Raw genomic sequence first — 23605 nt, forward strand, 5'->3', positions numbered from 1 at the left:
TGCATTTACTAAGTTTTGCATTTCTCTGCATCCATACTGTAAATCAAATCAAAGTGCATATACAATTATCATTCAAACTGTATTTCAATGGCATTACTACTGTAAAGTACTTATTGCTTACCTGTGCCAGGCTTGCTTGGTTAATAAAATAACTAAAAGAATATTTTTATACAAAAACAATTGGTCTGAAGTTTAGTCTTTGAGTGTGTGAATTCATTTACTGACTTAGTGTGTACAACAAATGCTTAACACTGTCCTCTGATACTGGCTTACTGCTCGACCACACTACCACAAATAGAAAGTAAGGTTTTATCTAACTTTACCTCTGCCTCTCTTTGGGGTTCCACTGGACTCTGCACACTATACCTCTCTTTGATATAGAGAGAGACAGCTTCCTAAAGCTCCAAACCGTTGTTCGTCCCACACAAGCTCATACCTGACTTACCACTTGAAGGAGTATCTGTGCTCGTGAGTGGACTGTTAGGTTTCATGATTTAGCCGGGGCTTAATCTTGTTAGAAATGTAGCGTTGTTGGTGTTCATGCCAATACTTTGACTCCTTAGGGCGGCATTGCATGTTGTAGTTGTGGGTACTACCTTGTTTGACTTTGTTCCTTAGTTCATTTTCGTTTCTTTCTTACCTTTTCCCTGGTAACTTTGGTTTTATGCTGTGTATTTTTTCCTAATTTTTGTTATTTTTTTTTAAGGTTGGATGGGAGGGGAATGTGTTATGTGTTGCATGGTATGCTGAGAATGGAATGCTGATGGTGGAATACTGGAGGTGTAATCTTCTGGGTTTGGCAGTTTTCAGGTTCTCACAAGTAGCTCAGTCAAACTCCTATCAACTTACAGCTGTGAGCTGCTTTTCTCTTTATATTCATTTTGGGAAGAGGGGGAATTGAATTGAATTGTGCCAAAGGAGAATTCTGTCCATAGGCTGATAAGCATTTGGCAGCAAGTAATAATATATATCTCCCTTATCTGAAAAAGGATAAATGCTCATACTGTACTTGTCTCCATATCCTTAAATATCACAAGGTAGCATCAAATGGGTGCTGAATCCAACCAGAAATACAGCAGCAGCAGTTGGGGTTTTGATGTGGGGTTTTAGGTATTAAGTGAGCATGTGGGCTTAACTGCTGTGCTGCAATAGGAGTTCCAGGCAAGTCGCACCAACATAGCAGTACTGTCACAGCCCTTGTTCGATTTTTTAAGTGTCCGATGTTTACATTCAACCAGATAAGGCTAGCAGAAGATTCACATGAAGTTAGTCTAGATTCAAATGTCAGTTGAGGGAGCTTATTTGAACAATACACCATCCATACAATCCATAATGTAATCCTGCCATGCAGCCCAGCTTGATATTTGCATAGCGCTATTGCCATTCGTATGATCCCGCGGCTCTGGAGAACCAGAAAATGAGAAATAGGTTATAAGGGAGGGTAGACGAGTAATAAGCTGGCTGGAAAAAAAAGTAACAGCCCGGAAATAGCAAACACTCTTAAAGAATGCAAGATTAAGTAAAACAGGAAATGTAAGCAGGAACAACCTAGTTACCTTAACTTTTATACACTTATTCCAAAATCATTGCTTGTTTTTGCCTGAAAAGTTAAGAACCTGACTACAGGGCCAGAAAGGATCTGTTTCAATGTCCATTGCTTATATTCTTACAAAACATAAGCAGTATGGTTTAAAAAGACCACATCCCTGAACACAGAGCAGCGGAACACATTTTATAAACTAAAATAAGAAAAACCACTGCTGATATGGATCACATGAAACGTTTTCCACTTTACTCATCAACAAGTATTGCAGTACCTCCAGGAATGGTGTACTTCCCACTGGGCGGGAAACCATGTTGTTCAAAGAAAGAGGAGAAAATGAAAGGAGCGCTTCACCAGCAAACTCTGTAAAGTGGCGCCAATGTGTGTGGTTGTGATTAAAACCACTCTGGCCTATTTGCAACCCCTCTGTATTGCTTTATTTTGGGGTTTTTTGTTTCGTATTTTGAACAATTTTTCTCCCTCCTTCCCGAGGCTGCTTTTTGGAATAGAAAAATGTCAGAAAAAGATGCCATTTGCATCGAAAGTGTTTATTTTTTGGATCAATTTCACAGGGGAACAAATAAAGGAGAGGAAAAAGAGGGTAAGAGCTGTTTGTTGAAGTCATGGTTTTTAGCAAGTGAGGTGGAGCGATATGGACAGAAAGGGGGAATAAGAGGAAGAAAGGGGCAGCTGCCAGCAGCAGAGTAGAAGTGAACACTGTAGTGAGGGTAGGCGGTGTGAGAGGAGTGTGGTGTGGGGGAGGGGGATGGGTTTAAGCATATTTAGAAGGGGGCCCCTACTCCATGGTGAGGCAGATAAATCCATGGGATCGGTTGGTTTTTTATTGCAATAGGATTAAAGACAAGCCGAGGAGCAAACTTAAACATTTTCACTATACGCATCAAAAAAGTATTGCAGTACCTCCAGGAACGTGTATTTCCCCACCTGGGAAAATCAATGTTGTTCAGAAACTCTGTAAAATGGCACTATTGTGTATGGTTGTGAAAAAAAATAATCTGACCATCTGTCTTGCTTTATTTTGTGTTTTTTTTAAATTTTTCGTATTTGGAACTTTTTTTTTCTCTCTGTCCTGAGACTGCACTTTCGAATAGAAAAGTATCTAAAAAAGACTTCTCTGTTGAAAAAGTTGGTACGGTGCAATTTTTGAGTTCTGCAATGTTATCCTATGGAAAGAAGAAAAAGTTCTGCTAACCGGTAAAGTACTGTGACTTACGGGACCAATCTCCAGAAGTTAACGTGAGTGGTGTGCAAGGTCCAAGGCAGCACCAGCAGTACACCACCAGCGGTACGGGGGCGGCTGGGTGCAGGGTGCCAAGCTGCATCGGGAGGCCAATAGGCTTCTGTGTAGATCGGTCACTGCGAAAAGAGGCTGCAAGCTCTGGCTAGAAGGCCAGTCGGGGTAAACCAACAGGAGGGTTAAAATTACGTGATGCTCAGGGTCGTAAGAACACCTGGGGTCCCCTTCTCCACCACCTGGGGGAAACAGATGCAGAGGTGACTTTAGGCGTCGGGTTGTCTTACTGGGAGCAGTCATGGTCTACGAGGCATGCGTGCAGGCAGCGTAGGGAAGTCCACAAGGGGTGAAGCCACAATGGACTTGAGTTCTGGAGGGCTTTGAGACCTTGTTGACAATGTTGGCCCACATCAGTTAAGGCCGGGGGCCTTAGACACTTTGCTTAGGAGTTCCTGCAGGGTGCATAAGAACAGGTCTGCTGTTAATGGAAAGTCTTGAGTCTTTATCAAAGGCAGGCAGTCCTTATGGTTTTGTAGAGTCAACAGCTGCAGGACAAGTCGACTTTGGTGCAGTTTTCAGCAAGGGATGCAGACAGGCCGACAGGGTTGGTATCAGGTCAGGTGCGCCTTGTCTCCTCTCTGTGTTTGCGGCTCTTCTGTGTCCTCTCTCTTCTTACGTCATCAGGATTGGTTTGTCTGGTGCCAGTGACTCCCTTAAATACTCAATTTAGGGGAGTCAAGGTAGTAGTCATTGGACTACTGACGTTTGGGGTCATTATGCCCCCTATATGACCGCATCCTGTGGGAAGTGGGCATAACCCTGTCCCAGAATTTCTACGTATGCCATCACAGAGATGGCTACTTCTGAAAAATCTTGTAAACCTCAGTGTAGCCCACCTTAGGGATGGTACTAGCCTGGAGGTGGCAAGATACCTAATGTTCCTGCCTGTCCTGGTGCAAAGGGGGTTCCGGACAAAGTGGGGTGGCTTCCTCTCCTGTGAGGTGAATCAGACTTTCATTCCAAAGGGGGCAGCTCTTAAAGCTTGCCGGCTTGGGAAGGCTAATCAGCAGGTCATCCTGAGGGGAGGGGGTGTTACACCCTCTTCCCAGACAGGCTTTATTTCTGGGCCACTTAAGAGCAGAGGCTCTCACCCTAGGAATTCACAACAGCTTTTTGGGTGGCAGGCTGGAGAAACCAGTCAGGCAGCCCCCCCGCCAGGCTGGTAGGTTTTCAGGGGGCACCTCCAAGGTGCCCTGTAGGTACATGTATTGGTAAATCTATCACTGGAACCATTGTGGGTTTTCCAATATGAGATATTTGATACCAAACATGCCGATTTTCAGTGAAGCCATCATGTAGCTGGGAAACTCGTTTTCACCAGTGTCCAGCACATGTTTTATAATGGCTTCCCTGTCCACTTGCATCGGCAGTAATAGGACTGACCATCACAGGGGCATATCTGCTCATGCAGGTTTGCCCTCACATGTAATATTCAGCACCCTACCTTAGGGCTGTCAGGCCTGCTGTAGGGGTGACGTAAAAATATTTCATGCTGTGTTAGGAGTCATGTCACACAGGGATGTGTGCCATGTCGTGTTTTCACTTTTGTCTGCACCAAAACACGCAGCCTACAATGGCACCTTGCATGCAATTGGTGAGGGATCCCTTAGGGTGCCACAATTGGTGCTGCTGCCCTTAGGGACTCTCTTTAGTGCCTCAGGCCCTAGGTACCAGGGTTACCATTTACAAGGGACTTACAGAGGGTGTTAAAGGTTTTGCCAATTGGGGAAATAAGTGTACAGTTTTGGTAAAGAGTTCTGGCACTTGGGACCTGGTTAGCAGGATTTCAGTGCATTTCTGGTCGAAATCGCATCATTATCAAGCAAAACGTAAGAGTGACCATGTCAAAATGGGCTACTGTCCCTCAGTTGCCATTGTGAATGATCATTGGTACTTAGTTATAACATTTTCATGTATACTCTTTTATCCATTGGTATTAAATTTTTGCATTAAATTTTATGTTTAACATCATTTAAAAGTAATACATACATGTTCTTATTGTCTTGTTCGAATAGGGCGTCATTACGGAGCAGTGACTTGTGAAGGGTGCAAAGGTTTTTTTAAAAGAAGCATCCGGAAAAACCTTGTGTATACTTGCCGAGGGTCAAAGGAGTGTGTCATCAACAAACATCATCGCAACCGCTGTCAGTATTGTCGACTACAGAGGTGCATTGCACTGGGAATGAAACAGGACTGTAAGTGTGAACACAATCTATTTCCATTTACTATGTTGTAAAGAACCCAGATGAATCAATGAACTTAGTAAACATGACTAAAGACTACAATATTTATCAAATGTAGAATCCTTTAGCAAAGACTATATTTTTCTGTTACAGTAGCTGTCAGGAGACTCAAAGGAGCATCATGTGGGGATGCTATGTTTGAATTTATATTTTAATCTTCTTGCATTTTTTTTTCTGGTAAATTTTGCATTAACATTGGCTTTTTTAACATTGGCCTTTCTGTAGAGATGCCAACAGCTGTAAGACTTGTACCTAACCCAGTTGGCTGTTTCACTGTTGGTCTGTACATGTAAATATTTCTGTATTTCCACATCAGGCCTCCTGACTCACCTGATATTTCACTACTTTCAGGGAGCCTCAGTACATCTGCGTGTGACAAATTCTCCTTTCTAATAGGCTGCAGGACCTCACCCTTGCTTCTTCCAGGGGTTTCTGAGGTTGGGGAGGGCATAATGGTAGCTGTAGATAAATTATAATTAAGGAATGTTTTTATTCATGTGCTTATACATAAAAGCAGTACATTTGTTTAATTTGTGGACCATATGGGAACCAGTTTGAGGTGAGTGCCACATCTCATCTAAACAGATTGCTCGTCAGCTTTGTGGTTTGTGTACTACAACTTCAGCTCTGAAGTAGAACAAACCAGCAATATCTTCTTTACAATCCATCATGTAGTTGTACTATGTTTGTGATGCTGTTAAATTAGGTGTGAGAAAGTGCTGTCTTTCTGCATGGTTGCCCCCACTTTTCGCTGAACTGCTGATGTGCTTGACTGAGTGTGCCCTGGGCTCCTGCCAATCAGGTACCCAGGGCATATGTTCTTTCCCTAAAACTGCATTGAAGCCTAAACCCAATTGGCATCTCCGGCCACAGGTCAGTCCCTGGTAATGGTACCACAGGTACCCAGGGCACTATGACCAGAGAAGGCCTCTAAGGGCTGCAGCACTTATAGTGCCACCCTTAGAGGTCCCTGTGTGCCATGCCTACAACTCACTGCCCTGGCATAGATCAGTCACCCCATTAGCTGGCTGCACTATACCAATGGTGAGGGTACAGGTGCATGAGCCATGTACCCCTGTAGTGTCTAAGTCCATTCTAAGAAAAGGTACAGTGGTTCTGTTGGGAAACAAATAATTCCTTTACAAAGACAGGTTTAATTCAAATGGTATCATTCAATTGTGATACTCATGGAAAAAAACCAAAGAAGAATGCACTTCTTAGCATAGCAATTTTACTTCTTACTGAATAAAGCAATCAGAGCATACATTTATAAGGCTGTCACGAAATAAATGTATGAAAATAGTGACATAGATTACAGTGAGGTGAAATGCTCAGTGACTGTGGTGAACGTATTATATACAGGTGTGGGAGTAAAATATTTACAATTGATCAAGACAGATTTACAAATGAAAAATGGTCAGAACAACATTAATTAATGTCTCTGGTAGATGGCAAAAGTGCTCATTATTCACAACCATGAGACTTATTGTAGCTGAGCCAGAGTTGACGCCGACGTTTCGACCCTGACAAAAGCCTGATTGATTGATGTCAAAGCGGGTCTTCTTCAAGGCTAAAGGTGTTGTAGACAGCTCAAAAAGAGGGGTGAATTCCCTCATAGAGGCCTCTTCAGGTCGGGGCTAGGGGTGGCCTGATGAAATTCAGGAAGACGCAAGAACGATTTGGCTGGAGTTTCGTTGTGAAATAAACGTGGTCCTCGGTACTGTGAAAGTGGGCAGACGTAATTATTCATCAGCTGTGGTGAAGCAAACACAAGTTATGCTCCCCGGAAAGCAAGGCGATCAAATTCCTATTGACACGTCCTCCTCCAGTGGTAGTCTCAATGTTCTGACCATTTTTTATTTATAAATCCATGTTGATCAATTGTAAATATTTTACTCCCACACCTGAATTATACCATTTGAATTATACATGTCTTTGTAAAGGAATTATCCGTTTCCCAACAGAACTACTGTAACTTTTCTGATGAATACCCAGGTTCTGAGGGACGCAGGTTACCCCATTGTTTGTATACAAGTCCATTCTTAGACATTGTAAGTGCAGTGCTGCCATTAAGAGTATATGTTGCTGGGAGTTTGTCATTATGAGCTCCACAGCACCATAATGGCTACACTGGAAACTGAGAATTTTGGTATCAAACTTCTCAGCACATTAAACCCTCACTGATGCCAGTGTGGGATTTAATGAAAAATGCACACAGAGGGCATCTTAGAGATGCCCCCTGAAAACTAACCTACCCCTAGTATCCAGGTTGAGTGGCTGCTTTCAGCTGCCACCACTAGACATGTTTCTGGACCCCTGGGTCGAGGGCCTGCTGCTCTTGGGAGCCTGAAACAATGCACATCCTGGGACGAGGTGCCAAGCCTCCTCCCCTAGGATGGGCAGGGTTCACGAAGGGGAAGCTTCAAAGGCTTGCCGCCTTTGTGAGCTTCCCAGGCCACTTGCTGCTTTCAGCAACTGGTCCCCACTGGTTCTGACCCCACTTTGGGCGGGAGAACCGGCGGGAAAAGCAAGTGAGGAAGAGATGTGTGCCCACCTCTGCCAACTGCACCCCTCAGGTGGGGGAGGGGAGGTGAAGCACAACTCTCAGTACCCGCCATCTTGCAGATGGGGTGACTCAGCCAACCAGGGAAAGGCTTATGCCCCCCTCTCACTGGAGGGTCGCACAGGGAATGGACCCATTGGTCCCAAACTTTTTACCTACCTGTAACACCCCTAAATCTAGTATTATGGGGCAAATCTGAACCTTGCTTCCTCAGACAAGAGACAACTACAAGAAAAGAAGGACCAAACTGCTGTGCCGAAGCTAACAAGAGGAAGACGCCCACTGACTTGGCCCCAGCCCCATCTGCCTGTCTCCACCTCGAACCTGCTCCTGCGAAATCCCGGTGTGTCCTGCAGCCAGCAACTTCGAAAACCCCGGAGGACCTGCCTGCCTTTGAACCACAAAGACTGTCGCCTGTGAACACCGGATTTGTTCATCTGCAACCTCTGGTTCCAGCCGGACACTGCGAATCCGCACCACTCTGCACCCGCCGTCCACAGCCTGAGCTCGAGTGGGCAAACACCAAGAGGAGGTCCCCCCAGCGTTCCTGACCCGAGATATAGAGACCTTTTCACCTGCCTCAAGCCTCCAGCTGACGTCTGCAGCCTAAATCCGGAAGGTCCCCCCCCCCACCGCGATCAGGAGCTGGTAAGACGATCCGACCCAAAAAGGCACCCCTGCACCCGACGCCCTAAGGCCTTGGGTGGCCAAACCGACAGTGCCTAACCAACCCCCAATTAACCTCTCGAAGTGATGGTCGCACCCAGAAACTTTTTTCCCCCAAGTCTGCAGTGCCTTTGCAAACCAGAGGTTCTCCATTGCAAACAGGGTGCCCGACGTCGAAACAGCACCCTGCACCCAACCACCCAAGTGCTGCTGAGGGTGTAACAAGAGTGCATCGAAACCAAGGGCATTGTGATATGTATGAACTGGTCAGGCAGATTTGCGTACGCTTTTCCACCACTACCACTAATACCACTAATAGTGCGCAAGCTACGACAACAGTCGCTCAAACTCATTTTAATAGCTCCCACATGGGCACGCCAACCGTGGTTCACAACACTACTAGAACTATCCCTAGTTCCACACCAAAAACTACGTCTGACCCCATCCATGCTAATGCAGAACCATGGAGACAGCAGACATCCAGACCCAAACCAACTGAATCTGGCAAAATGGCTCCTGAAGTCTTATTTTGGTTACCTTAACCTGCCACCAGACGGTATGAATATCATTAAAGAAGCCAGAAGACCTACTACTAGAACTTGCTATGCTGCTAAATGGAAAAGATTTGCCATTTACTGCACTAATAATCAAATTGATCCTTTAGATACTTCGATCCAAAATATTATCTGTTACCTTCTCCATTTACAGAGATGTAATCTAGCATATTCATCTATACGCTTACATCTTACAGCCATTGCGGCATATCTACAAAACAGACAACATCAGTCATTGTTTGGAGTACCAGCAATAAAAGCTTTAATGGAAGGATTAAAAAGAATTATTCCTCATAGGTTACCACCCTCTCCAGTGTGGAACCTAAAAATTGTTCTTACCAGGCTCATGGGACCCCCTTTGAACCTTTACCCAAATGTGAACTGCAAATTCTCACATGGAAAACCGCTTTCCTCATTGCTATTACCTCTCTTAGAAGAGTTAGTGAGATTCAAGCTTTCACTATACAAGAACCATTCTTACAATTACACCATAACAAAGTGGTTCTAAGAACTAATCCTAAATTCCTTCCTAAAGTAATTACTCTGTTTCATTTAAACCAATCTCTAGAGTTACCAGTGTTTTTTCAAAACCCAGACTCTGTAGCAGAGAGCGCTCTACACACACTAGATGTCAAAAGAGCTCTTCTCTATTACATCGATAGGACCAAATCCTTTCGCAAAACAAAGCAACTATTTGTAGCTTTCTCTCCACCACATTAAGGCAACCCCATTTCTAAATCAGGAATTGCAAGGTGGATTGTTAAATGTATACAAATATGCTATCACAAGGCAAAACGCACATTAACAGTTCCTCCTAGAGCGCACTCCACACGCAAACTAGGAGCCTCCATGGCTTTCTTAGGGAACATTCCTCTAGAAGACATCTGCAAGGCGGCAACATGGTCTACAACACACTTTCACTAAACACTATTGTGTTGATGTGCAAGCCAAGCAGCAAGCTGCAGTAGGCCAAGCTGTCCTCAAAACTCTCTTTCAAACTACTGCAACGGATACAGGTGACCACCCCTAGGGGAGACACTGCTGCACAATCGATGCAAAGTGTAGAATCTGCAGCTCATATGCCTTGAACGGAAAATGCTACTTACCAGTATGTATCTGTTCTTGGAATATAGAGCTGCAGATTTCAACATGCCCTCCCACCTCTCCGGGACCTGTATCTGTTCCAGTTTGTTCTTAATTAGATATACACGCATGGACATCTCTTCTTTCTTTCTACTAACTCCATAATTTCCCATCATGGCGAAAAACAATCTAAGGATGGAGCAGATGCCCATGCGCACTATTGTCCAAGGGAGGAGTCACCTATCTAGTGACTACAAAGACTTCTTCCAAGACGACAACAACATGCAATCATCCGAGCCCAGCAGCAGGTGGCGATCTAATGCAAAGTGTAGAAATCTGCAGCTCTACATGCCAAGAACAGATGCATACTGGTAAGTAGCATTTTCCTTTTCCTCCATAGGATAACGTTGACTGTTTTTCTTGGAAAAGTTTTTAAGTGTGGAGTTTGAAAACCTAAAGAAATTCTTTAAAATTGTACTATTTAACAGAAACGACTTCACTTACCTGTTTGCAGGAAATGTCCCAGAATAGTATCTAGGTATAATACCCTGAGTAAGAAAAGTAATCTAAAAAGTAAGTTACCTGGTATTTTACTGAAAAGCCCATTCAAGTCTATGTACTGTATTTACAAAGCATTGCATTTCTCTGCAACAATACTGTAAGTGAAGACAAAGTGCATATACCATTACAATCCATACTGTATTACTACTGTATATTTACTGCAAAGTACTTATCACTTACCTGTGCCAGGCTTGCTGGGTTCTAAGAAATAAAATAACTAAAATAATATTTTTATACAAAAACAATTGGTCTGAAGTTTAGTCTTTGAGTGTGTGAATTCATTTGCAGACTGAGTGTGTACAACAAATGCTTAACACTGTCCTCTGATACTGCCTTCTTGCCGAACACACTACCCCAAAATATAGAGTAAGGTTTTATCTACTTTTACCTCTGCCTACTTTTTAGGTTTCGACCTGGCGAGAGCACGCCGTGCTCCACCCAGGGCGAAATCTTTTGAGTTACAGTATGGATGTTCGTCCCGCCTCTGTTTCCCATTGGCTAGCTCCATAAATGGACGCTAGCCATTGGCAAACAGAGGCGTCCGTCATCCTGCGAGGCGACTCGTGGGCGTTTCTGAGACTTTTACTCATCCGGCCCCTTTTTTCACGTCAGTGCGGCGGTGGGCGGGGTTTATTTTTTCCGACGTCGAGGTTTCATTTGGTCATTCCGCGGCCGGAGGAAGTCCAGGTGAGTGCCTTTCTTGCCGTTTCCTCCCCCCCTCCCGCTGTCCGTGTGCCTGCCCGCCCCCCTCCCGCTGTCCGTGTGCCTCCCGCTAGGTTGTACCTTTTTTATTTTGCTTCTTTATCATTTCATTTATCCGTGTGCCTCCCGAAGGGTACTCTTGGATTGATACTCTGCTGTTATTCTGTAATGTGCTCCATGTGTGTTTGGGCTCTATCTACTGTGTTATACTGTGTCCAGTTATCCTTTTATGACATGTTATTAAACTCTGCTATGCTAATACATTCCTGTACATTTACACTATGCTGTGCTATAATACCGTGCTCTATGTTTCATGTTGTAGTGTTAGGTCATGCTCCGACATACTATGCTTTTTTAATGCCAGGCTGGGCTATCTCATGTCGTGCTGTTGGGTTCTGGGGGGTTTATGGAGCCCCCTGCAGTTGTATTATAGATGTGCGCCTTTTATTCAGGGTTCAGCCACTTGAATCGAACACGTCTCGCTGGAGGATCGATGTATCAAAAACCTACCACCGCCCGTGTCACTGGGAGGACCCGAAAGCCTGTCCTGAGGCTTGGTATTAAAAAATTAAGCAAATGAAGTCGGGGACATTTCAGAAAGTGTAGAAGACTTGGCAATTTGCAATGTAAATGAAAAAAAGTTCCTCCTATCATTAGACCACGTCCCATTACTCGTATTTATTTATTTATTTATTTATTTCTAAACTTATAAAGCGCAAACAAATACCACGAATGGTGTCTCGGCGCTACGCAGACAAAGAGGCACCTCCTGTGCATTATTGAGTGAATAGCCAGGTCTTCACTTGCTTTCTAAAAATCATCAGTGAAGAGCTGCTTTTTATATGGTGGGACAAGGTGTTCCAGAGCTTCGAGGCTGCCACCAAGAAGCGTCTGTCTCCCCATGTAACTGTTCTCACCCGTTGGATACATAGGGATGCAGATGAGGCAGATCTTAGCGCTCTCTTAGGGACATAAACCTGCAGTGATTCCCTAAAGAAGTCAGGTCCTTGGCTATTCAATGCTCTGTATATAATACACAAAGCCTTGAATTTGGTTCTCTTTTTTACTGGGAGCCAGTGTAGTTGGTAAACAATGGAAGAGATAGGTGCGAACTTGGGAGTTTTGGTCAAAATTCGTGCAGCGGCATTCTGCACCATTTGTAGCTTTTTAAAGACCTGCTCCTGAGCATTCAACAAAAGCCCGTTACAGTAGTCCACCTTGGATAATACCAAGGAGGACATAAGGGTTTTCCCTGCCGACAGGGGAAGGTAAGGTAGCAACTTTTTCACTTTTCGTAGCGTGAAAAAGGAAGAGGAGACTACTGCATTAGCATGATTGGTGAAACTTAGTTTGCTGTCAAACAACACTCCTAGGTTTCTGACCTTTGAAACTGGGCTGGGTGGGTTACCCATTTCAGGTGGCCACCAGATTGGGGACCAGGATGGTTTTAGGTCTCCAAACACCATTACCTCGGTCTTATCGGTATTTAGTTTTAGACAATTCCTGTCCATCCAGTGACTGATGGCTCTCATGCCCATCTGAAAGTTGGCTGCCACTTCGATCCCATTTTTATGCACTGCTAGCACCAACTGAGTGTCGTCGGCGTACGAAGTCACTCCCATTCCATGAGTTTTAATGACCCTCGCCAAGTCCGACACATAGATATTAAAAAGTGTCGGACTTAGCGAGGATCCCTGGGGGACTCCACAAGGCAGCACAAAGGTGGGTGAGTAGAAGTTCCCCATCTTTACCGACTGTTCTCTGTTGGACAGGAAAGAAGCCAGGAGCTCCGCAGCTTTGCCCTGTATGCCCATAGCCGTGACACAGTCGATCAGGATGTTATGATCGACCGTGTCAAAGGCCGCTGAGAGATCCAGCAGGATCAGAACAGCCGTACCACCCTGGTCCATGATCTGTCTGATCTCTTCAGAGGCCTTGATGAGCGCCGTCTCCGTTCCATGTCCTCTCCTGAACCCAAACTGAGTGTTATCTAACAAGTTGTTATAATCAATGTAGCTAGCCAGCTGTTTGTTTATAACTTTTTCAAGTAATTTAGATGGAAAAGGAAGAGCTGCTATAGGGCGATAACTTTTTAATTCCAAGGTGTTAAGGGTGGGTTTCTTTAGAAGTGGCTTTATTATAGCAGTTTTCCATCTTTGAGGATATATTCCTGATTCGCATACGGTACTGCAGATGTTCTCCAGGATTGGAGCTACCACATCAGATGTTAATTTAATGATGGTCGGTGGGCAGGGATCCAGAGGTGAACCCGACATTGTTGTTTTAATGAGATCTTTTATTTCTGACAGTGATGGAGGGAGAAATTCATTCAGAGAGGAGGATGTGAGTCGTGAGTTTTTAAGGCTATCTGATGGTTCCTCTGTCGTGATGTTATTAAATTTGTCAAAGATTTCTGTGACCTTGGTCCTGAAAAAGTCAGCCATTTGATTACAGAAATCTTGAGTAGTCTCAGTAGTATTTGCTGCTGGTATAGTAGTTAGTGTTGCCACTACCTGATAAAATTACCTACTGGAGTTCTGAGCTTTTTCTATCTGTTCACAAAAATATTTACTTTTTTCCAGTCTCAACATCTTCCTATAGCCTGATAGCACTTGTTTGTATCTTTCTTTGTCGTTATTGTCGTACTTAACTCGCCAGCACCTTTCTAGATTGCGGCATTTCTGTCTTTCCAATCTTAGCAGTTCGGTGAACCAAGGGGCTGATGGTGTTGCACAATTTGGGCGCACTCTCTTTAGAGGTGCTACTAGATTAAAGGTGTCAGTGAGCCATTGGTTATAGTTATTTACTGCTAGTTGAGGGTCTGACACTTTGGATGGTTTATTATTATCTAGTTTTTCGGTTAGTGTATTCGTATCTATGTTTTTCCAGTTCCTGCAAGACCTATGTTGCCTTTTTTTCGAGTGTTGATTTTTGTATTTTTTAACACGGGCATAGAAAACCACCACTGCATGATCTGACCATACAATAGGATTAACAGTAGGGGGGGTAATAGCCGGATTGTTCGTGAATAAACCATCAAGGACATGACCTGCTTTGTGCGTAGGTGAGGTAACTAGCTGATTTAAGCCAACGGCCTTGAAATCCTCAATAAGGCTCAGTGTGTCTTTATCTGTTATGTTTTCTAAATGAAAGTTAAAATCTCCAAGTATTGTAAAATCGGAGGCTTCTGGCACTGTTTCTAGTAAAGTACTAATAGATTGGAGAAAAGGCGCTCTGGCCGCTGGGGGACGATAAAGCAGAACTCCGTTGAACATTTGGATGGGAGATAAAGTGATAGAAAAAGATAGTGTTTCTGCAGGAATGTTATCTGAAGTTCCAGTTTTTACCGCCAGATCTAGCCGTAGAATTATGGCAAGACCGCCCCCTTTTTTTCCTGCCGGTCTATCTTGTCTGACGATGTAGTAGCCCTCAGGGACGGCTGTCTCAAGATCGGGGTCTGAAGCCAAGTCGGCCCATGTCTCTGTTATAAACAGAATATCCAGTTTGTGTGCTGATATTAATTCAGCCACATCTTCTCTATGTTTACACATAGATCTAGCGTTCACCAATCCGCATTTAATGCGTGTGGCCTCATTACAAGATGCCCCTGGGATAAGTGGCATCTGAGTAAAGGAGCGAGTGCATTTAAAATTGCAGCTTGGACAAGCTATGGGAGTCACATTGGAACACTCTTCTAGGTTGAGATGTGGGCATTCATGCCAGAACATAGTGTTATTAATATCTAACAGATCGGAGGAAGAGTATTTCAGTAACTTACTAGGATGGCGTGGTAGCCGGCCAAGGGATTGGGCGCTGGGTGCGGGTCCGGCGCGGACTGGCACCCCTTTGGCGCGGCTTCGGCGCGGAGACGGCGCTCCCGCTGCGCTCTACCGCTGCGCTTCCGGGTAGCCATTTTATACCCTGAGCCCCGCCCCCAGCTGAGACACTAGCTCCGTTCGGATTGGAGAGCCAGCGCTGAGGCGCAATGGAGCTGACCCTGCCCTCCACACAAACGGCACAGATCCGCGATGGAACGGGGCGAAGGGTGGAGATAATACAACAAAAAGAGTGAGTAAGGCGAGTTGTTTTAAAATATACAATTAGTCAATCAATTGCATAAGTGACAGGTACGTTTTTTAAAATTGAGCAAATTCAGTCAATAAGCGTTTCACAGTGGCCAATAATAGCGTACAGAGGAGGGTCCCCTCGCAATCTGCGCTAGCACAAACAAACCACACAGAGAGCTGCCACCACCCTGCTAGTTAGTCGAGCGGCTCGATACTGCTTTGATTTATATCCTGAGCCCCGCCTCCAGCTGAGACACTAGCTCCGTTCGGATTGGAGAGCCAGCGCTGAGGCGCAATGGAGCTGACCCTGCCCTCCACACAAACGGCACAGAGCCGCGATGGAACGGGGCGAAGGGTGGAGATAATACAACAAAAAGAGTGAGTAAGGCGAGTTGTTTTAAAATATACAATTAGTCAATCAATTGCATAAGTGACAGGTACGTTTTTTAAAATTGAGCAAATTCAGTCAATAAGCGTTTCACAGTGGCCAATAATAGCGTACAGAGGAGGGTCCCCTCGCAATCTGTGCTAGCACAAACAAACCACACAGAGAGCTGCTACCACGTGCTTGAGTGCAGCCCACTTTCTATAACTAGTCATGGGGTATCAATGATGGCGTCTTTAAAACTAACCGCATATTTCACAGAGGTTAGTTTAATTCACTTCAGGGGCTGGCCGACTGAGGGTCTGTTGCAGCAGTTCAAACCTCTCGACATGCGAGTTTCACACACGTCTCTGCAGCCGGCCATGAATCTCCTGAGCTGTCTTTCCGGCCTGCCATGTGCTCTTCTGTGGTGGTGACACAGTTGCGCCATAAATAACCAAAGCTGATGCTTTGGGTAAAGCGGTCTGCTCGCTTTAGTTTGTAATGTTTATTTTTAGCCTCTCGGCACCGCATGCTGATGTTTCGCTCCTTCCGGGAATGCCACTGACAGAATTAGACCCCAATGGCTGCTCACGCGGGCGCGTCGCTCTGCAAACTCGTGCCCACGTGCTCACGTGCCACTCGTGTTTGTAGGTCAGAGGACACGGCCCTGCATGAACGGGTCCTACTCAGTGAGATATGTTCAAGGGCTGAAAGGTTTAATTTCTTAAGGTGCCTGTAGGTGACATAGTTTCGTGTCACTTCTGCTGGGGCTTTTCAAGTTGCAAAGTTGTTATGTAAAGAGAAGATGTGATGGTCACACCAGATTAAGTTCATGTTTCTTCTTGTTGTGATTAATCCCGGCATGCCAAAGATTACGTGTGGGTCAAGCCACATAGAAATTTTCTTGCCACATCAGTATGGTCATACCAAATGTTCGTTGCCTAAGAGAGAGACAGATATTGCTTATTGTTGGTTCTGGGAATGAAATTAATTAAGGCTTCCTTGAAGGCTCCGTTGTTTGAGGATATTATGTATCGCAAAAGAAACAAGCAGGAAATTATAAGTGAAGGGAAACACATTTCACGGATCTTATCAGTACTAGGAAAGATTCACATTTAGTAAAGTCTTCCATTTTGCCCGTTCTTCTATATTTGAAAACACCAACGATCTCACCCGCTGTCTACACATGAGGGATCCCGAGTGTGTGCGTGTGTGACTGCTCCAGTGTGTGCGTGCATGTGACTGCTCCAGAGTGTGTGTGTGTGTGTGTGTGTGTGTGTGACTGCTCCTGAGTGTGTGTGTGTGTGTGTGTGACTGCTCCAGGGTGTGTGTGTATGTGACTGCTCCAGAGTGTGTGTGTGTGTGTGTATGTGACTGCTCCAGAGTGTGTGTGTGTGTGTATGCGACTGCTCCAGAGTGTGTGTGTGTGTGTATGTGACTGCTCCAGAGTGTGTGTGTGTGTGTGACTGCTCCAGTGTGTGTGTGTGTGTGTGACTGCTCCAGTGGGTGTGTGTATGTGACTGCTCTGGTTGTGTGTGTGTGGGGGCTCTGGGTGTGTGTGGGGGCTTTGGGTGTGTGTGTGTGGCTCTGGGTGTGTGTGGCTGGCTCTGGGTGTGTGTGGCTGGCTCTGGGTGTGTGTGGCTGGCTCTGGGTGTGTGTGGCTGGCTCTGGGTGTGTGTGGCTGGCTCTGGGTGTGTGTGTGGCTGGCTCTGGGTGTGTGTGGCTGGCTCTGGGTGTGTGTGGCTGGCTCTGGGTGTGTGTGTGTGGCTCTGGGTGTGTGTGTGGGTGGTAGTAATTGCTGTCTGCTGAGCTCGTCCGTAGGGTACAATAGTTCTCACATTTGCGAGAGATTAAGCTATTGGCAATGTAAATGACAATGCCATTTATTTATCTGTTTTCAAAACCAACACATAAATACAAATTTTGTCATTTACAATGCCAATAGCTCTAACTTCTCCAAAGGCGAAACCGTTGCATTGTAAATGCTTGTTACCTTTTGGGTTCCACTCGACTCTGTGCACACTATACCTCACTTTGGTATAGTATATACAGTGCCAGCTTCCTACATTAGGTCATTCTCATTTGGTGTTACCACTAAATACTGGCAGTGACCCAAGTCAGGGAATATACTAAGGGCCTGATTAAGGTGATCTGTATTGCATACGTATTAAAAGTGTTCGCAGAGACAAGGGTTTAGAGGCCATTCCTTGTTTCAGTGTATCCATACCCTGAGGCATCACTGTTATATGCTTCATTTCATACTCACACCTAACTAGATCTCTCTGTACCACATTCTTCTGTTTTTTGTTCATCAGTGTGTCAAGAGTAGGTCCCCGAGGGCTGGATCTTTGCCTAATATTGATAATATCTGCATAAAATAAATGTACACTGTGCATTTAAGTGAACTTTATGTTGTCTGTGGTCACTGTGAAAATCTGGTAAGGATTTGCGCCTACGCTTTAAAACAAGTAATTTTATCGTGAATGCTGAGAGGAATAAGATAACTTGGTATATTCTGAGAAGCATTTATTATATGTAGTTTTTCAGTCTGTCTTGCTGGCTTTCTGCTTTGGTTTGCAATGATGTGAAGTTATAAATGGGCCCGAGCGGAACTTTAGGGACAGTTGGGCTTATCAATCCACTTTCAGAGATAGACTGCAGGATATGGGCAGTATGGTCTAATAATATAGTTTAATGTAACATAGTATCAATAGGAGATGGTAGGAGTTTATTTCAAGGCTGGGAATTTGCATACACCAGTAGTCGCGAAGTTGTTATAGCTTCAGTTAGGTATTTTGTACTCCCATGACAACTCTGTTGTAAATTGATTATGTTCTTGTATACTTTTTTAGGTCTCGTGACCTATCAATGCGCATGCGCATTGAGAGAAGCGAGACTATAGGGCTTTAAACAAAGTTTGCCTAACTGTGGCGATTTGGTGCTGTGCCCGTGGCTTTTAGGTCAATGCGCAAGCGCATTGACCTAAAATGCGCGTGCACATCACCAAATCGCCGTCTGTTCCCTCAGCCGCACTCCTCCCACACCTTTGAAGTGAAGTTTAGCTTCACTTCAAAGGCCCCGGCTGCTTCACACCCTCATGCCGCTCTCCCCGCTCCGCCCCCTCCCCTGCCCACCGTGTGCATTTCTCCTCCCCCCCCCCCCTCCCCACAGCAATGACCTCCGTCTTGTTTCCTTTCTTGTTTTTCTTTCAGGTGAGATATCTTTTCCATCATTTGCGATAATACAGTTCTCATATGCATTTTTTAATTATTAGCAGCATATACACAGGCGCCCCTTCGGCGCTTTTGCTCTCAACCCTACTATCCTGTCAGCCGCATCTCTATAAGTTACTCGAAGCATGGCCTGACATGTGCACAGCTTATTCCGGCACCACCATCCTGCCAGACGCTTCTGCTTTGTTCGCCCACCGCATGGCCCTATTTGTGCACATTTTACTTTCGTGCATACCCTTACCCGCAGCCTCTCCTTCCCCACTTCTGCCTTTTCGGGTCTCGCGCTCACCGCAGACCCCTTCACATGGCTCACACCCACCTTTTTTTCAGGTTACCATGCCATTCCCCACCTATCCCCCAGTCATTTCCGGGTAGGACGCGTGCACCCAGTGGACTCTCGGCCTTGGCCCGCTTATTCTGCCAGCCGCTTCTGCTTTGGTCGCCCACCGCATGGCCCCATTTGTGCACATTCACTTTCGTGCACACCCTTACCCGCAGCCTCTGCTTCCCGACTTCTGCCTTTTCGGGTCTCACACTCACCGCAGACCCCTTCACATGGCTCACACCCACATTTTTTTCAGGTTACCATGCCAGGTTACCTCACTCCCCCTCAACCCCTCACCCTCACTCACCCTCAACCCCTCACTCACCCTCACTCACCCTCAACCCCTCACCCTCACTCACCCTCAACCCCTCACCCTCAATCACCCTCAACCCCTCACCCTCCCTCACACTCACTCACCCTCACTCACCCTCACCCTCACTCACCCTCACCCTCACTCACCCTCACCCTCACTCACCCTCACCCTCACTCACCCTCACTCACCCTCACCCTCATTCACCCTCACCCTCACTCACCCTCACTCACCCTCACTCACCCTCAACCCCTCACCCTCACTCACCCTCACCCTCACTCACCCTCAACCCCTCACCCTCACTCACCCTCAACCCCTCACCCTCACTCACCCTCAACCCCTCACCTTCAACCCCTCACTCACCCTCACTCACTCACCCTCAACCCCTCACCCTTACTCACCCTCACCCTCAACCCCTCACCCTCACCCTCCCTCAACCCCTCACCCTCACTCACCCTCAACCCCTCACCCTCACTCACCCTCACCCTCACCCTCACTCACCCTCACTCTCACTCACCCTCACTCTCACTCACCCTCACTCTCACTCACCCTCACTCACCCTCACCCTCCCTCACTCACCCTCACTCACCCTCACCCTCACTCACCCTCACTCACCCTCACCCTCACTCACCCTCACCCTCACTCACCCTCAACCCCTCACCCTCACTCACCCTCACCCTCACTCACCCTCACCCTCACCCTCACTCACCCTCACCCACCCTCAACCCCTCACCCTCACTCACCCTCACCCACCCTCACTCACCCTCAACCCCTCACCCTCAACCCCTCACCCTCACTCACCCTCAACCCCTCACCCTCACTCACCCTCAACCCCTCACCCTCACTCACCCTCACTCACCCTCACTCACCCTCACTCACCCTCACCCTCACTCACCCTCACTCACCCTCTCACCCTCACTCACCCTCACCCTCACTCACCCTCACTCACCCTCACCCTCACTCACCCTCACCCACCCTCACCCACCCTCAACCCCTCACCCTCACTCACCCTCACTCACCCTCAACCCCTCACCCTCACTCACCCTCACCCACCCTCACTCACCCTCAACCCCTCACCCTCACTCACCCTCACTCACCCTCAACCCCTCACCCTCAACCCCTCACCCTCACTCACCCTCAACCCCTCACCCTCACTCACCCTCACCCACCCTCACCCTCACTCACCCTCAACCCCTCACCCTCAACGCCTCTCACCCTCACTCACCCTCACTCACCCTCAACCCCTCACCCACCCTCACTCACCCTCAACCCCTCACCCTCACTCACCCTCAACCCCTCACCCTCACTCACCCTCAACCCCTCACCCTCACTCACCCTCATTCACCCTCACTCACCCTCACTCACCCTCACTCACCCTCACCCCCTCACCCTCTCACCCTCAACCCCTCACCCTCAACCCCTCACCCTCAACCCCTCACCCTCAACCCCTCACCCTCAACCCCTCACCCTCAACCCCTCACCCTCACTCACCCTCAACCCCTCACCCACCCTCAACCCCTCACCCTCACTCACCCTCAACCCCTCACCCTCACTCACCCTCACTCACCCTCACCCACCCTCACTCACCCTCACCCACCCTCACCCACCCTCATGCCGCTTCTGCTTTGGTCGCCCACCGCATGGCCCCATTTGTGCACATTCACTTTCGTGCACACCCTTACCCGCAGCCTCTGCTTCCCGACTTCTGCCTTTTCGGGTCTCACACTCACCGCAGACCCCTTCACATGGCTCACACCCACATTTTTTTCAGGTTACCATGCCAGGTTACCTCACTCCCCTCAACCCCTCACCCTCACTCACCCTCAACCCCTCACCCTCACTCACCCTCACTCACCCTCAACCCCTCACCCTCACTCACCCTCAACCCCTCACCCTCAACCCCTCACCCTCACTCACCCTCACTCACCCTCACTCACCCTCACTCACCCTCACCCTCATTCACCCTCATTCACCCTCACCCTCACTCACCCTCACTCACCCTCACCTTCACTCACCCTCAACCCCTCACCCTCACTCACCCTCACCCTCACTCACCCTCACTCACCCTCAACCCCTCACCCTCAACCCCTCACCCTCACTCACCCTCAACCCCTCACCCTCAACCCCTCACTCACCCTCACTCACTCACCCTCAACCCCTCACCCACCCTCACCCTCACCCTCAACCCCTCACCCTCACCCTCCCTCAACCCCTCACCCTCACTCACCCTCAACCCCTCACCCTCACTCACCCTCAACCCCTCACCCTCACTCACCCTCAACCCCTCACCCTCACTCACCCTCACCCTCACTCACCCTCACTCACCCTCACCCTCACTCACCCTCACCCTCACTCACCCTCACTCACCCTCACCCTCACTCACCCTCTATCACCCTCACCCTCACTCACCCTCACTCACCCTCACTCACCCTCACTCACACTCACCCTCACCCTCACTCACCCTCAACCCCTCACCCTCACTCACCCTCAACCCCTCACCCTCACTCACCCTCAACCCCTCACCCTCACTCACCCTCAACCCCTCACCCTCACTCACCCTCACCCTCACTCACCCTCACCCTCACTCACCCTCACCCACCCTCAACCCCTCACCCTCACCCTCACCCTCACTCACCCTCACTCAACCTCACTCACCCTCAACCCCTCACCCTCAACCCCTCACCCTCACTCACCCTCAACCCCTCACCCTCACTCACCCTCAACCCCTCACCCTCACTCACCCTCACTCACCCTCACCCTCACTCACCCTCACTCACCCTCACTCACCCTCACTCACCCTCACTCACCCTCACTCACCCTCACTCACCCTCACTCACCCTCACTCACCCTCACTCACCCTCACCACCCTCACCCTCACTCACCCTCACCACCCTCACCCTCACTCACCCTCACCCTCACCCACCCTCACTCACCCTCACTCACCCTCACTCACCCTCACCGACCCTCAACCCCTCACCCTCAACCCCTCACCCTCAACCCCTCACCCTCAACCCCTCACCCTCACTCACCCTCACCCACCCTCACCCTCACTCACCCTCACCCACCCTCACCCTCACTCACCCTCAACCCCTCACCCTCACTCACCCTCACTCACCCTCACCCACCCTCACCCTCACCCACCCTCACCCTCACTCACCCTCAACCCCTCACCCTCAACCCCTCTCACCCTCACTCTCACTCACCCTCACTCACCCTCAACCCCTCACCCTCACTCACCCTCACTCACCCTCACTCACCCTCAACCCCTCACCCTCACTCACCCTCAACCCCTCACCCTCACTCACCCTCACCCTCACTCACCCTCACTCACCCTCAACCCCTCACCCTCAACCCCTCACCCTCACTCACCCTCAACCCCTCACCCTCAACCCCTCACCACCCTCACTCACTCACCCTCAACCCCTCACCCTCACTCACCCTCACCCTCACCCTCAACCCTCACCCTCACCTCCCTCAACCCCTCACCCTCACTCACCCTCAACCCCTCACCCTCACTCACCCTCAACCCCTCACCCTCACTCACCCTCACCCTCACCCTCACTCACCCTCCCTCACCCTCACCCTCACTCACCCTCACTCACCCTCACCCTCACTCACCCTCACTCACCCTCACCCTCACTCACCCTCACTCACCCTCACCCTCACTCACCCTCTATCACCCTCACCCTCACTCACCCTCACTCACCCTCACTCACCCTCACTCACCCTCACCCTCACCCTCACTCACCCTCACCCTCACCCTCAACCCCTCACCTCACTCACCCTCAACCCCTCACCCTCACTCACCCTCAACCCCTCACCCTCACTCACCCTCACTCACCCTCAACCCCTCACCCTCACTCACCCTCAACCCCTCACCCTCACTCACCCTCAACCCCTCACCCTCACTCACCCTCACCCTCACTCACCCTCACCCACCCTCAACCCCTCACCCTCACCCTCACTCACCCTCACTCACCCTCACTCACCCTCAACCCCTCACCCTCAACCCCTCACCCTCACTCACCCTCAACCCTCACCCTCACTCACCCTCACCCCTCACCCTCACTCAC

At 48.1% G+C, this 23605-nt stretch overlaps 1 protein-coding gene across 1 annotated transcript in view; it reads left to right on the top strand.

Annotated features, from left to right (window-relative positions):
• NR2C1 (nuclear receptor subfamily 2 group C member 1) overlaps positions 1 to 23605 on the top strand; it is a 424839-nt gene that overhangs the window by 146503 nt on the left and 254731 nt on the right. The window contains exons 7-8 of the mRNA XM_078648543.1: positions 4874 to 5053; positions 5498 to 5556. Coding sequence (XP_078504669.1) covers positions 4874 to 5053; positions 5498 to 5556 — 239 coding nt within the window. The remainder of the gene's footprint in view (positions 1 to 4873; positions 5054 to 5497; positions 5557 to 23605) is intronic.

Source organism: Lissotriton helveticus, chromosome 1_1, assembly GCF_964261635.1.
Source record: "Lissotriton helveticus chromosome 1_1, aLisHel1.1, whole genome shotgun sequence".
Taxonomy (NCBI): domain Eukaryota; kingdom Metazoa; phylum Chordata; class Amphibia; order Caudata; family Salamandridae; genus Lissotriton; species Lissotriton helveticus.